Source organism: Rhinatrema bivittatum, chromosome 2 (genome assembly GCF_901001135.1).
Source record: "Rhinatrema bivittatum chromosome 2, aRhiBiv1.1, whole genome shotgun sequence".
In the NCBI taxonomy this organism is placed as follows: Eukaryota; Metazoa; Chordata; class Amphibia; order Gymnophiona; family Rhinatrematidae; genus Rhinatrema; species Rhinatrema bivittatum.
Genome location: NC_042616.1, coordinates 41,543,904 through 41,560,460, shown reverse-complemented (window position 1 = coordinate 41,560,460; position 16,557 = coordinate 41,543,904). Strand labels below are relative to the sequence as shown.

The 16,557-nt window shown below is 45.3% G+C and overlaps 1 protein-coding gene across 1 annotated transcript; it reads left to right on the top strand.

Annotated features, from left to right (window-relative positions):
• Nucleotides 1–2,011: 2,011 nt before the first annotated feature.
• LOC115085934 (zinc finger protein OZF-like) lies at nt 2,012–16,208 on the top strand. The gene is made up of 4 exons (XM_029592484.1): nt 2,012–2,431; nt 3,413–3,539; nt 5,220–5,339; nt 11,612–16,208. The coding sequence occupies exons 1-4, from the start codon at nt 2,408–2,410 to the stop codon at nt 12,781–12,783; spliced, it is 1,443 nt and encodes a 480-aa protein (XP_029448344.1). The 5' UTR covers nt 2,012–2,407; the 3' UTR covers nt 12,784–16,208.
• Nucleotides 16,209–16,557: the final 349 nt, after the last annotated feature.

Below are 16,557 nucleotides of genomic sequence, written 5' to 3'. Positions count from 1 at the left end.
TTCCCCCCAACAGCGAAGGTCTGGGAAAGAAGCAAAGGAGTAAGCTGTACCTGCTCAGGAAAGGTGGCTAGGACCTGATGGATGGATGGACAAGGGATGCAATTATATTTCTACTTTGTCCATCTACACCACTACTTCTGCCTGTGATGTCATATCACAGACAGTGATAAATAAGGGCTTATTTAAAGAGTGACCATCATATAGAGCTTAAGGCTTTCCAAACTGGGTCTGCCCTACATACAGTGGACTTTTCTCAGGTAAGTGTGGAGATAGCTCGTTCTCACAAGCATCTGTATGAATAGCTATAATCATTAGCATTCAAAACATAGGCACAGAGTGACTGATGATTACAAAGTCCCAGTGCTAAACAATGCAGATCCGGTTTGGCAAGCCTTAAGCTCTTTAAATAAGCCTTTATTTATCACTATAGCAAGATTTTCTATATACTGGCTGTTGCATGTGATTCATGCTATTGGAGTTTTTTTGTGATTTCATTGTTGAATATTTATTTATTATTTTATTTATTTAAAGAGTCTTCTATACCGATGTTAGTCAAAACATCACCTCGGTTTACATAGAACAAAAGCAACGGAAATTACAAGTAACAGGGGAAGGGTAGGGGGTACAAAAAACCAATAGGAGAGCAGAGAAGCATAGGAACAATTAACAAGTGAACTATAATGTCATAAGAACAAGGTCATAGTCAAATTCAGGTCACGATCCATCACAGTTCAATATTCATCAAGGGTGTTGGGGAAAGGCTTGTTTGAATAGCCAGGTTTTGAGCTGGGCTCTGAATTTGGTGATGCAAGGTTCAAGTCTGAGGTGGGTTGGGAGTGAGTTCCAGTGCATAGGTCCAGCAATGGAGAGCGCCCGATCCCTTGTAGCTGTGAGGTGTGCTTTCTTTAGGGATGGCACATGGAGGGACCCTTTGTTAGTGGTCCTTGTCGGTCGATTCGAGCAGGCAAATTGGAGGGGATCTACCAGCCAGTTGGAGTGATGGGAATATAAGGCTTTATGGATAATGGTCAGGGATTTAAAGAGGATGCGGGAGGGAATAGGGAGCCAGTGTAGGTCCTTCAGTATAGGGGAAATATGGTCATATTTGTGAGCGTTGGAGAGGGTTCTGGTTACAGTGTTCTGTAGCATTTGGAGGGGCTTTAAGGAGGAGTAGGGTAGGCCAAGAAAGAGGGAGTTACAGTAATCCATCTTGGATGCCAGTGTAGCCTGGACGACAGTGCGGAAGTCACTAGCGTGAAGGAGAGGTTTCAGGTTTTTTAAGACTAATTTTAAGAACAAATTATCAAGTTTATTTGTAATCCATCTAGAAAACAGAAGCTTGCAAAAGGCAGGATATCAAACGCCTATAAATATATTCAAGCAGCAAATTCTGCTCCCCAGGGGCCTCAGGAGAGGGAGAACTCTGCTGACAGGCTCCACTGCAGATAGAAGGAAGAAAATCTAGGCAATGACAGGTATGGGAGAGAAGTTTTGCCCCGCCCCACCTACCCAGAGGAGTGATTCAGATGAATATTCAGATAACTTCAATGGCATGACAATGTTTTAAAGTATGTCGGCAGAAATAAGAGTATTAAAACGGCAGGAAAGTTACAAAATAGTGATATCGGTAAGATTAACAACAACAAAAAAAAAAAAAACCTCTACAGAAAGGACACATGCAATTTCCAGGGTCTGCTGTGGGATCGTACTGCTCCTGGTCAGATTACATTTCTGGCCCGATGGCCGGATACTACATATGTCGCTGCTCTTTCGCCCAGTGTTATTCAGAAAAGAGGCCAGCACCGTCCATCTCTGCTACTTCTTTCTTCCTTCTCTCCCACTACTTACGGCGGTGCAGCAGCAGGTGGAGGCGGATAAGTCACTCCGTCTCAGCTGATTGGCTACGAGAGGCAGATGGAGGACTCGGGATCAGATAATTGGCTACAACAACCCTGGAAGTGGAAGGCAGCAAGGCACAGCAGACTAGATCAATCTTAATAAATACGTTTTTCTGCCTCTGCTGACAGGTGTTTGTCCCACTTTCTGTGCCGTCGCCGCATGGTCTTTAGTTTTTCTCTCATCGATTCATTCCATCCTACGTTTTCATCTTTTTATTTTTTGCATTTATCTTTATATTTAGCACCATTGCCCGCTTTGTGATGTCATCAAGCGGTGCCAGCAGGAGGCGGAGACGCTCTGCACTGTTACAGCGGCTGAAAATCACATCCAGGAGAGAAGAGACATCTCTCTCTATCGTCCCTCCGCCCCCTCCTGCTGTGATCTCCTGCAGTTCTGACTGTCAGATGCTTTCTCTCCCTCTAACAGAAACAGGCAAGCATTCAGCCTGAGAAAGAGCCCTCCCCCCTGTTAATTTAAAATCCTGAAAGCAGCACAAGCAGAGAGGAAAATGCCTGCGGGAGCTTCTGCTCAGGTAGGAGATTGCCCCCCAACTTCCTGCCCTCCCTGTACAAACCCTGCTGCAGCTTTCTAACCTGGGACACTGCAGAGTCAGTCTTGATTTTAGTAGGACCCCGAGCAGACCTGGGGTGCAGAAAAGGCACTTTCTGACCCCTCTGAGTGTAGGGAGAGGATTAGGAGTCATATGAAATGTTTTATATTTCGTGTAATGTTTCCATTTGCTTTAATGCTGTTCTGAGGCTCTGTGCTTTGTGGCTGTGAGTTATATACATCCGGAAAATTCTCTCCCTGCTTACTGAACCCCAGCACTGGGAGAGCTCCTGATGGATGTGATCCAGAAGTAGGGTTGCCAACTTTTCTATGGAGCAGGACCTAACACTTGAAGGGGGGGGGGGGCGCAACCTCCCCATCCCCATCCCCCTCTCTGCCCTTTCAAATCGGTGTGGCCCCCATCTCTCCAACCTAAAGATAATTAGTTGTGCCGCACCTGCTGCTGCTTTGCACTGTTCTCTTGCCGAGGCCGTTTAAATGATTCCTGCAATAGCTGCAGCACAGCCGGCTTGCCCAAACTGTAAAATTAGAAGCCTAATAACATTATTGTTTGGCTGTGCTGTGGCCCACGCAGGACTCACTCAGACAGGGCAGTAGGACAGTGTGAAGCAGTTGTGGCACAACTAATTATCTTTAGTTTGGAAAGATGGGGCTGCACCGCTGCTACTTCGTGCTTAAAAAGTGAAGCAGCACCTCATCTTCACAGCTGTTGGAGACACAGAGGAGGAAAAGAGTTTAACCAGAGCCCTGAAGACAACAAGGTGATTGGTGCACTGCCGATTGGCCTCTGGCCGTGCCTGATTGGGTTTTATAGTGTATGGTTACCCTTGTAACCGGTCACTGCACTGTACAACAGGCTGGAAAACTAGACTGTCTGGTCCAAAATGGGGCTGTTGGTCACCCTATACAGAAGGTGCTGAGTGTGGAAGGATTTGTGTTTCAGGTCCCAGTAACCTTTGAGGACATCGCCATCTATTTCTCCCAGAAAGAGTGGGAAAATTTAGAAGAAAGTCAGAAAGAACTTTACAAGGATGTGATGAAGGAGAATTATCAGACCCTGATCTCACTGGGTAAGTAATATGTTTACATTTTATTAGTAGGGCTGGCAGGACTGGATTTAAGATTAGGGCGCCCATAGGCAGAGAACTGAGGGTGAGTGTTTTTTTGCCACCGAAAACCAGAATAGCAAGAGTGTCTTCTAGGGTGATTTCTAGGCTGTCTTCAGAATTTAGCACCGTAGGCATATGTCTTTATTGACTGTTCCTAAATCCAGCCCAAAGCACTGTGCCATCTATGAAAAAATGATTTTTAATTGTGAGGGCCAAGAACATAAAACTTGCCATACTGGGTCAGACCAAAGGTCCATCAAGCCCAGTATCCTGTTTCCAACAGTGGCCAATTCAGGTCACAATTACCTGGAAGGATCCCAAGGGGTAGACAGATTCCAAGCTGCTTATCCCAGCGATAAGCACTCGATTTCTACAACTCCACCTTAATGATTTATGAACTCTTCCTCCAGGAACTTGTCCAAACCTTTCTTAAATGCAACTACACTAAAGCTTTCACCACATCCTCTGGCATCGAATTCCAGAGCTTAGTTATGTATTGAGTAAAAAAAATATTTTCTCTTATAAGTTATAAATATATCTCTTGGTAACTTCATTGTGTGTCCCCTGGTCTTCAGGTTTCCCAGTTTGATTTTGTAAGAAAGGGAACGAGTTCTTTTTGATCGCTTTGCTTCCTGTCAACTGTAAGCATGCAGCTGATAGAGGGACCTGATATAGTAAGTAAGGGAAAGAACGCTCTCCTTAGCAGGTCCTATGCTATGGAACTCCATGCCCATCGAGATCCGCTTACAAAGAGACATCAAAACCTTCAGAAAACATTTAAAAACATGGTTATTCAAACAGGCATACAACAAAGAGAAAGGAGAGTAGAACACTGGGGAAAAAAGAAAAGCGATTGGCAGCACACCCTAAACACACTACCCAAACCAACACGGGTCCATATCCTATTTCATTTTTTTAATCTTAAATTACTAGAATAAGATGAGAGAGATTCTCTACTTTAATACCACTACAAAATAAATGACACAACATAACACATCCAATTATGAGTTTTTTATAACAACATTTGTTACCGTATAGTCTTGGCACATGTATAGTGATAGAATTTATAAATAATCTGTTCCATTATTAATATTCGTGCCTTATTGTAAACCGTTATGATGGTACCTAACTTAATGACGGTATAAAAAAACGTTTTAAATAAATAAATAAGCTAGAGAGAAGCAATCTTTTTGAAGCAATCTTTTAAGACAGGCAGGGCCTCTGTATTAAGCTTGTGTAAGTGAGGGTTTGATATTGTTTTTGCTCTGAAGTTCACCAGTGTTTTATATGGTGGAAACTTTCCTAAGTCCTAAAGCTGGGGATGTCACATCCAAAGTGTTTATGTGGAATTTAGGGTCAGCAAATTCGCTGTAGGTGATATCTTTTTATTGGACTAATTATTACATCTTGAATAAGCTTTAGAGAGTTATGCTCTCTTCATCAGGTCAGTCACCAATGATGGACTAGATGAAGACAGGTTAATTCTCGAAAGCTCGTCACAGATGTATTAAGTTAGGTCAATAAAAAGATATCACCTACAACTTGTTTGACTCTTAGTCTACTTAGGTGGAAATAACACGGCAACCATAATTCTTTGCATAAGAGTGACTACATAAAATCTAATACCTTGCTCTTCCCTAGGATCAGGCTCTCCGACTGTCACCCCTGATATCATATGCCACATTGAACGAGGGGAAGAGCCATACATCAGGGATGAGCCGGGATCAGAGGAAAGAGAAACTGGGAGAAGTAGCTGCTCAGGTGAGTGCAGTAATAAGAGGGACCGGGGTAAAACTGCTGAGAGGAAGAGAGTGGAAGGAGCAGCTGGGAACTGCAGAGACCCCTGCACAAGCTCCTCTGGAGAGCTCTCTAATCACTCACAGGGTTTCTGTTACTGGCATCTGTCACATAACATGTTCTTTTCCAAATCCAGAAACTCAAATGCCTGTGACTTTGAGGGCGATAATGTGAATTGTTAAAAACCACTATAGGATGTAGACTGCTTAAAAAACCCAGGCCATTTATTTCTGCCTTACTCAGGAAGGAAACAGGAAGTGCTTTGTTCCCTCTCCTGATTACTGTCCCAACTCCTATCCCATGCTGGAGCTTGGAATTCTCTACATTATTAACTGAAAATCCTTAATTCCTTAGCGATCGGATAGATCAGTCCCAATGATTAAGTTATGCACCTCTGCCAGCAGATGGAGCAAAAGCTGACGTCACAGCTATATAGTCCTGCCCTCGACATCAGGCCACCAGTACTGTCCATCTCCAGCAGATGGAGGGCATGCATTTCTCTGCAGGGGATTGCCTGTGAGTAAAAAAAGAAAAAAAGTTGGAAAAGAGATGGCTATGTAGCACTGCTTGCCTCCTGAAGTGATACCGTGCGATCCCTCTCTCAGTAGAGTGCCTTAGTCCAGTAGCCTTGTCTGGCATGGACCTAACTTCCAATTAGCAGTTGCAGTCCAATAGAGGCTCAGTGGTGAAGGCTTTAGCCCTCTCCTCCCACAGCCAGGACCCATTTCTGCTCTCGGCCATGGAGGGCTGAGCACAGGTAAAAAGCTTTTTAAAAAAAAAAAAAAAAGTCAGTGACAGGAAGTCAGCAGATGAAAGGCAGTTTCCTCAGCGTTTGGCTGTCCTGCTTACGTCTCTGGAAAGTTCAGTGAGGTGAGGAGAGAGTGCAGGTACAGCTGGTTGAGCAGCCATTTGGCTAGGCCCCGCTTCCAGGCTTCTTCAGTTTTGGTGTGCGGTAGGCCGCGGGGTACTTTCACGTGCTTTTTTTTGCTGAAGACCATCGGCGTGCGCTTGCACGTCCAGGGGTGTGCCCATTCGCGTTTATGCGTGCATTTGGGCATTCTTTCTTCTAGAAACACATCTTGGGGTAGATTTTATAATTTTGCGTGAGCGCGTACTTTTGTTCGCGCACCAGGCGTGAACAAAAATACACTGGATTTTATAAGATATGCGTAGCCACGCGTATCTTATAAAATCCGGGGTCGGCGCGCGCAAGGGGGTGCACATTTGTGCAACCTGCAAGCGCCAAGCCCAGCGCGCGCTGCCTGTTCCCTCCGCCCTCCCCCCACCTTCCCCTACCTAACCCACCCCCCCTTACCTTTGTTGGCAGATTTACGCCTGCTGAAAGCAGATGTAAATCTGCGCGCGCCAGCAGGCTGCTGGCGCGCCATCACCCGACCCGGGGGCTGGTCCGGAAGCCTCAACCACACCCCCGGGCAGGTGCCTTCATGGTCTCTCCATGCAACTCCCCTCAGAAAAGGGTAGAATTGGAAGCAATGTTACAATGGCTGTTTATTCTGAAAAGAGTGATCCTTGTTCCCAAATTGCAGTCATTACAGGCCAATATTTCATTTATTTTGTCGTGCCCAAGAAGGAAGGGTCGTTTTGGCCCATACTGCATCTCAAGGGCATCAACTGACATCTATGAGTCACACATTTCAAGATGGAAAGGTGCGCTCTGTCATAATGGCGGTTCAAGCAGAGGAGTAACTCATGTCTCTGGATCTGACGGAGACTTATCTGCATATTCCCATCTAGCAGGACATCAGCGGTTCCTCTGACTTGCCATCCTGGATCGTCATTACCAGTTTCAGGCCTTGCCTTTTGGACTATCCACAGCGCCCAAGGTAATGGTAGCAGCAGCCCTGCACAAGGAGGGCATTCTAGTTCCCCTTTGTCTGGACGACTGGTTGATTTGAGCTAAGACTTTGGAAGAGAATCTTTGCATTTCCCACAAGGTGGTTTTCTTGCTACAGGAACTAGGCTAGGTGGTGAATCTGGCCAAGAGCAATTCATAGGTATCTCAGATCCTGGAGTATCTCCGAGTTTGATTCAATATGAGGCAGGGCAGAGTGTTTCTACCGAAGTCTCAGATCCACTCGTTGATGCTGGGAGTTCAATCCCTGCGGAACTCTGTTTGTCCGACCATGTGGTCTTATCTCCAGGTCCTGGGGTTGATGGCTGCCCTGCTCTCCCAATGGAGTCCGCAGTTGCAGAACTATGTGGTGAGGCTGCTCCTTCCATTAGAGGAGAAAACCCTAGTTGGACTGATGGTTACACGTGGACCATCTCAGGAAGGCAATTTACCTAATGATGCCAGATTGGTTGGTACGTGTGACAGATGCGAGCCTCCGGGGCAGGGGGGCTCACTTTCAGGAGTTGGTGGTGCAAGGGTGCTGGAATACAGTGGAGCGGCAGTGAAATATCAACAGACTGGAGGCACAAGCGGTTCGGTTGGCGTGCCTGTGGTTTGCCGAGTGGCTGGAGGCTCAGGCAGTCAGGATAATGTCTGACAATGCGTCAGCGGTGGCTTACATCAATCATCAGGGTGGAACAAAGAGTCGACAGATGTTGGAGGAAAGAGATGTGCTCATGGTATGGGCGGAGCAGCATCTTCTAAGCATATCTGCTCCTCACATTGCCGGAAAGTACACTATCAGAGCTGATTTCCTCAGCAGGAGAAGCTTGGACCCAGGAGAATGGGAGCTGGTGGACTAGGCCTTTTGGTTCCTGATGGACCTCTGGGGCCTACCTGATCTAGACCTGTTGGCAAACTTCAGCAACGCAATAGTTCCACGCATCTTCAGTCTCAGGTGGGACCCAAAAATGATGGGTATAGTCACTCTTGTTCAGAAGTGGCCACATAGCGCCCTGCTGTATGTGTTCCTGCTTTGGCCTTTGATAGTCAGGCTGGTACAAAAAATTGTAAGTCAAGCCAACACCGTCCTTTTAGTGGCTCCGGATTGGGCTCGAAGGCTGTGGTACGCCAATCTCCAGAGGCTTCTGGTGAGCAGTCCCTCCAGCTACTGTCTCGACCAGATCTGTTACATCAGGGGACCATTCTACATGAGGATCCAGGTCGGTTCCATCTTATGGTTTAGCCATTGAAAGAGCTCAGCTGTTGAAGTGAGGTTATTCACCTTCTGTAATTTTCACTCCTCTTCGGGTCCATAAATTTTCTACTTCTCTAGCTTACATTAGAATTTGGAGGATCTTTGAGGCCTGGGTTATGCACCTCTGGTACTTAACCACTCAAGGTGGATATTCCTTTGATTTTGGATTTTTTACAGGATGGTTTGCTTAAGGGTTTGGCCCTTAATACCTTGAAGGTTCCAGTTGTGGCACTGACTTGATACAGGGGAAGAGTCAATGGAGGACCTTTGTCTTTCCATCTGGACATGTCCCATTTGTTTGCGGGAAATTAAACATCTTCGACCCCTGTTGTTGGCTTCCAGTGCCTTTGTGGGATCTTAACTTGGTCCTCGAGTTCTTGGCAAGTCCGAATTTTCAGCTGTTGCATACGCTTTCCTTGCAGCTGCTTACTTTGAAAACATTATTTTTGGTAGCAATCTTTTCAGCTTGTCTGGCCTCTAAGCTGCAGGCTCTTTCCTATCATGTGCCTTTTCTCCGTGTGACTCCAGATGTGGTTCAGCTTCGGACTGTGCCTTCTTTTTTGCTCAGAGTGATTTTGGACTTTCATTTAAATCAATCCATTTCTCTGCCTGCCTTGGACAGGGACAGAGATGAAGCTGAGTACCGCCTTTTGCATTCCTTGGACGTCCAGTATCATTTACTGCGCTATTTGGAGGTGACTAAGACTGTTTGGAAGTCTGATCACCTGTTTGTGTTCCATGGTGGAGGTAAGCAGGGAGCACCAGCGACGCGGGCAACGATTGCCTGCTGGGTTAAAGAGGTCATTATGGCAGTCTATGCGGCTGCTGCGTTTGCTTTACTGAAGCAGATTAGACCACATTGCACAAGGACTCAGGCGGAATCAAGGGCAGAGCTTCGTTTCTTGTCGCCGAGTGGGTGACATGGTCATCTTTGCACATCTTCTCCAAGCGTTACCACTTGGATGTTTAGGGCTAGGGAGGACGCTGCTTTTGTGCAGGTGGTTCTGACTGGGCCGCTGGTAGCCTCCCGTCTTTTTTGGGGATTGACTCTTATACATCCCACTTATTGGGATTGACCTATCCGAACGCTAAGGAAGAGAAATTACTACTTACCTGATAATTTCCTTTCCCTTAGTGAGAGTAGACCTGCCCTCGGCTGCCAAATTTGGATTTTGTGGTTTGTCTTCTTAGGGAAAGCGATGCAGAATATGATTCCTGGTCTTCGTTGATAAATGTTAAGTGGTTTCTCTAGCCCTTGGTTTGCTAGATATGCGTCTTCTTTTGAATGAACTCAATGCTCCTGTTGGTTGAGAAACATGAATATTAGCAACAGGCAACCAATGTTCAAATTTAATCAGGTTTGTCCACAGTTTGGCTTTTCCAGAGAATTCTGGCGGGCTGATGTTGGGGCAGGACTATATCGCTGTGATGTCAGCTTTTGCTCTGTCTCCATCTGCTGGCAGAGGTGCATAACCCACTAGTTGGGATTGACCTGCCCTCACTAAGGGAAAGGAAATTATCAGGAAAGTAGTCACTTCTCCTCCTTCCCTGCTGAGTCTGACTTCCAGTTACATCAGAGCCCTTCACTCCTCTGGAGTCTCTTACTCTGTATCGCCAGCAAACTTAATACCAGATGTAATAAGGTATGCTGGGTAGAGCACACACTTTAACTCGCAATTGTGTGCACACTTTTTGGGTGCGATGTAATAAGGTGTGGGTTTAAACTGTGCACTGAAATACAACACACAGCTGCTTAATGCACAGGTTTAAAAAAATGGTAACTCCCAAAGCAGTAAACTAATGAATCAGGAGTTTTAAAAACACACTGACTGGGAAATGTGCACACAAGCCCCAGTTAAAATGTGCACTCAGTACATTTATGTCCAAAAAAGTGTTTTCTGCACATAAATCTCGATTATGGGTCCCAGCATCCAAACTCCAGATTCTGCCCTTAGTCTGACCTCTGACCTGGAGCAAAATTTCCAGCGCTAAGAAAACCTGAGTTAAGCCAGCGCAGTTCTCTGTATGGGGGTATGGGGAGGGGGTAATAGCTAATGCCTTCATTAGCAGGGGATTTTCATACAGGGGCGCTAAGCAGGATGCGCGGTTTGTGCACAGAACTCCTTGCTGCATCTGGAGTAACTTTTGTGCACAAAAATGTGCGTACAGCTATGGGCAAAACCGTGCCCTCTCCTGAACCCACCTTTCAGCAGGCCCGTTGTATGCAAACTTTTTACTCCCAATGCAGCAAGGAGTTTTGTGCACAATGTGCATACAGATTAGCGTCCTCCTATTGCAAATCTAATGGTAATGAAGGTATTAGGTATTAACCTCCCCCCAACCCTCCTCCAATGCAGAGAGGTGCGCAAGCTTAGCTCGTGGTCTCTTAATGCTGGAAAGTTTACTCCTGTTCAGTGATGTAATAAAGTTTCCGCTCTTGAGATAGCATCTGCAGCCGATCAGGAGTTTGTGGTGCTGGGGACCTGCATTCTGGATTAACGAGCACAAACATTTTTCTTCCACTCCCTTCTCTCTACCAAGACCAGGATAAAATGCAGCCGAAATTCAATTGGGAATTGCAATGAGGAGCAAAAGAAACAATCTGATCTGATTTTTCTTTTTTTTTTTTTAAAGAGATTATGTAAATGATTTGGGCCCAAGCAGGGTTCCTGCAGCTACCTGAACTTTCACCTGGTTGGAAGGTAGCCAAGGATTAGCAGATTGTCCCTGCACAGAAGTGAAGGGGACATGCTGGACAGATGTGTGGCGCCTGGGAAACGGTGGCCCAGAGGAGAGGCTGGCTGGGTGCTGCTACTGAACTTTGATTTCCTGCTGCCTCTCGCTGCCGGTTTGGTGGGATTTTCCTCCCATGGGCTCCACTCTTCCCTCTCTCATCTCATGACTTATGTGCACAAACTCCTTCCCTCCTCCCCAATTTAAAATGTACGATCATCCTATGTAAAAAGCATGACCATTATCTTTTTTTGTTTGCTTAGTGCATCAAGAGTAAACATTTTTTTTTAGTGCCTGTGTTAAAACTGTGCACAGAAATTCAGCGTAAAATTTAACGCTTGGCTTATTACATCAGCCTCTTAACAATGCCCCATGTTTATCGTTTTTATCTAGAAAATGAGGAGCCCAGCAACAATAAATCAGAGCCACATCGCTGGGAGCTCGGTGAGAAGCTGGTAGAAGAGAGGATACTATCAGAAAGGGACAGCGAGCATACTTCTTCATCTTCTGACTGGGGAAGAAATTGCAGGGATCAATACATCTTAGAAAGGAAGAAAAATTCAACAGGGAACTCAGCCACTAATTCTACTGTGTGTAAGCAAAGTGCCAGTAATGCCACACACACAGGGCAAGAGCAGACAAACCAGACAGCAGCGGAAGCATGTCTATGCGATGTATGTGGGATATTCCTTGGGGATCCTGTAACTCTGAAATCACATCAGCACTCTCACACAGAAGAGAGACCATCTGCATGTTTGCTCTGTGGGAAAATCCCGAGTCAGAAGGGAGAGCAGGAGCAGCAGAAAATACACACCCATGTAAAACCTTTTACATGTTCTGAATGTGGAGAAATAATGCAACAGCAGTCAGTCAACAAAGGAGAGAAACTGGTTACAAGTACAGAACATGGGAACACTTTTATTAAAAATGTATACCTCACTAATTACCATGAAATAAACACAGGGCAACAATCATTTTCATGCAGTGAGACAATGCATCTAACGGATCACCAGGCATGCAATACTTGTGTGACACCACTTTCATGTACTGAGTGTGCGAAAAGCTTCAATGAGAAAAGTAGCCTCACTGAACACCAAAAAATTCATATTGCTGAGAAGTCCTTTTCATGTACTGTGTGTGGTGAAAGCTTCAGCCAGAAGTCAGACCTCTCAGACCACCAGTTAATCCACATTGATAAGAAACCCTTTTCATGTCCTGAGTGTGGTAAAAGATTCATTGAGAAGTCAAACCTCAATAGCCACCTGACAACCCACACTAATGAAAAACGATTCTCATGTACTGAATGTGGTAACAACTTCAAATTTAAGAATAGCCTCAAAAATCACCAGAAAATCCATTCTGGTGAGAGACCCTTCTCATGTACAGAGTGTGGTAAAGCTTTCAGGCTTAAAGCCATCCTCACCCAGCATCAAAAAATCCACACTGATGAGAGACCCTTTTTATGTCCGGAATGTGGTAAAAGCTTCAGGTATTTGAGAAGCCTCAAAAACCACGAGGAACTCCACATGCAATATGTTACCTGTTTATACTTCTTAAGTACATAAGAAATGCAATGCTGGGTTAGGTCAAATGTCCTCTCTGCGAGCTCCAGAAGAAGTTTACTTTGTCATAATGCAAGCATTATCACCACTTAACAGTAAATTTCAGAGATTGAGATTTCACCCAATATACAGTGAGCAAGTATGAAAAAAACTTCTATAGCAGGGTTGGCCAAAATATGATCTGTGGGCGAAATACGGCCTGTGAGCTCTCTTCATTCAGCCCACTCAGCTGGTCAGAGCAATCCTCCATCTCCAGCCTCTGGAGGACACTACAAGCCAGAAGTGAGCTCAGCTGCAGCTCTCCTCCACTCCGGTGAGCGCAAGAACCAGAACAATTTTTTTTTTTCTATTCAAGAAAGAAGGGTCATGCAGGGCAAGACAAAACTGAATACTGACCCACTAAATCCCACCCTCGTGGTGGCAAAAGGATGGTCGTGCAGGGCACAATCTCTCCTTCCTGCTCACACTGAAGCTGTTGCTTTCCCTTCCTGCTACCTTAATCACCTTCTGCATCTTATGTTCGTCCTTGTCATGGTTTCGCCTGCTGTGCAGCCTCACAGGGCCCTGATCCTCTTTGCTATGACAGCTCTCCGCCAGCAGAAACCTCCACTGAGCTCTGTGCCGAGTTACCCAAGCCATCTGCTCCCTGGCCACCTGACTCGGCCTGTGGTGCAGCCTCCTGTCCACCAGGGTTCCTCAGCATGCTTCACCTCCAGCCTTGCCAAGCTCTGCCTCATTGCTCACACTACACCCAATCTCAAGCCCCATTTAACTCTGCCTTGGCAGAACCTAGATGCCATTTTGTGGAGTCACTCTTGGCTTTCTGATCTGGCCACTCTTACCTTGCTCCATTCCTTGTGGCCTCTAGGCCTCCTTGTATATTGCTCCTTGCCTTGTGGCCTCCGGCCCTTCTGTCTCTTTGTCCCTTGCTCTCCTGCCTTCTCAGGCCTTACCTTGCCTTATGGCCTGCTCTTACCTTAGGCCTGACTCTGTGGCTTACTCAAGCCTTTCCTTCCTTAGCAGCCTACAGCCCTTCTGTGTTGCTGCCTTCAGGCCTCGGTGTTCTCTGTTATGTATTGTCCTTGTCTAGTCCTGTCCTTGATTGATCTCGTCATGCCCTGCCCAGTCCAGTCCAGTCCCTAGCATCCTTGTCCTGTTTTGCCTTACTCAAGCCTGCGGCTATAGCCCATTCCAGTCCCTGCTCAGTGCCCGGGCCAGCCTACATTTGTACGCCATTCCTGCCTTTTGTTCAGTATCCTCAGCTTCTTCCTTGTACCAGTTCCCAGACCTCTGCTTCCAGTCTGTCTCTGCCCACAACATCCAGTTTGTCTTGCCTTTATCCAGCCTGTCCAGTTCAGCCCTTCTGGCCCCTAGAACCCAAGGGCTCAACCTGTGGGGGAGAGGGACTGGCTAGGCAGACAATAAACCCAGCTCCTGCCCTGCTCCCGAGAAGGAGTTTCCTGACCCCAGCCTGCATGACAGGGCTTTTTTTCAAGCCCGTTACCTCCACAGCCTCTCCAACATTGTGGAATGTCTGGTTGGTTGTTTTTTCTTCATATTCTACTTTTGTTTTGCTGGAGTTAAGTGTACTCTCGGCCTATTTTGTATTGACTGCATGCAGAAGAAAATGAGTAGGTGTGTAATTTCCCACTGGATGTTGTCTTGGGGTTTAACAATTTATTCCAAGCATTTAGATGTGGGAGGGTTTTAGGGCTGTTTCTCTAATAAGGTTTTATATATTTTGGAGAGTAATCCTCAGACTCATAAGCAGGCAATTTAGCATCTTTGACCACGTGAAAAAGCGTGCCCTCACCCTGTACATAACATATAAATAAGTAAAAGTGAGAGACTAGAGTCCTGCACCCGGTGGTGGCTTGTGATGAAGTGTGGGAGGAGGTGGACCCATGGGCGACTGTATGCAGGTGACCTCTGCACCCAAGGTCTTCACACTGGGGCGAGGCAGACTGGACTTTACTCATGGGCATAGGCAACTGTTCTCTTATCCTCACCCTATATTAAAAAGAAAAAAGTCACTGTCTCATTTACATCTTTAATGTTATTTCGGTTCTGTAAAGTTTGTGAAATAATAATTTATATTAATATGGAATTTAGATACACCATCCAACTCAATTTTTTAAAACTTTTTTTTTTTTTTAATTGATCTACAAAACCTGTACCACAGCAGCAATACACAATTATACCTTTACAGGTGAAGTACGGTGTACATAATATACAAATTCTGGTGTCACCTCAGTAACAGCAACACAAACTCTCCACCAGCAGGCACTTTGCAAATAACAAAGCCCTGCGAAACATAAAAATATATTCCAAACCAGTGTATAGCAAACCTGCCATACACAAAGCAGCATTGACTCCCAGGACTCAAACACAGCAAGCCAAACTTTGAAAAGGCAGCCACTACCCCGATACGCCCCCAATTAGGAAAACAGTACAAGCTAAACTACTACGGATCCCAACACACTGGCAGAATACCGCATCCTGATTACATGTGCAGAGCAAAGACAGCCCCTAACTAAAATACAGACTAAGGGACCACACGTTAGATACAGAACTGCACAGACAAAAGCTAAATGAAATGCCATGAAGCCAGACTCTGCAGGCAGTACAACTCTGGAGAAAGAGAAACAGAAATGCATTTCCTTCCGTAGTGTGCAAAATGCAAAGATATCAGAGATGCACTTTCCGAAAGCTGACATATTCCAGTCAATAAACTTAAAATGTATTTTTACCTTTGCTGCCTGGGCATCTTATTTTTTTTCTAATTGCATTGGGCCTGTTTTACTGCCTTCAGTGCCTTCTCTATGTTCTCCAAACTCCTTTTCCAGAGTCTCCTTTTCATGCTCTGTTTGCTTCTCTTCCTCTCCTACATCTGTCTTTGACATTGATCTTTTCCTTCCATCTCATTTCTCTGCCGCTTTACTAACTCAAAGCTAGATTTCACCTCTCCTCTCTCTCCCGTTCTCCCTGTTATTCACTTCCCCAACTCTATTCTTCATTGCCCCTTCTCAGCCCTCAATCTCCCTTTCCTGATCTCCAGCTATATGACTCTCTCATCTTTACCACACTGCTACCTTGGTCTGACTCACTTCCCACTGCACCAAAGTTGACTCTCCAAACACCGACTCTGACTTGTCCTATCTATTCTCTTTCAAACTCTTGTATTCCCATATTTTTACCTCATCCTTCTTGCCATTTATCCACATCATCTGTCTTGCACTTTTACTCACCTCTCACCATCCTACTATAGGGCCATCTCTAATTCTCTGGCCCCCAATCTCCCTATTCTTGTAAATTAGTAATTTAAAAGCTGGCATATATTTCCTTTTGGCCTAATTTTTATATATTATATTTTTATGTAGGCATTAGCAGTTAATATATTTTTTTAATTATATAATATAATCTTGTTTTTCCCATTTCTTTCTTTGAATTCTGCTGCCTTCTAGCAGAAGTCCTGGTTTCCTCTGTCCAACTGACTTTTCACTTTTATTGTCTTAAGTTTCCTGCTACTTTTCTGCTCTTTGAGATGAGGAAAGAGGGAAAGACCAGTTTTCTTAAGGCAGATGGTGGGTTAGATAGCAAGCACAAGCCAAACTGTTAATTAGCCAAGGGCTAAGATAGAGGTCTACAAAATCATGAACGGACTTGGATGGGAAAATCTGAAACGGTTATTTACTCTTTCAGATAATACAAGGACTGGGGGGGGGGGGGGGGGCACTCCATGAAGTTAACAAATAGCACATTTAAAATGAATCTGAG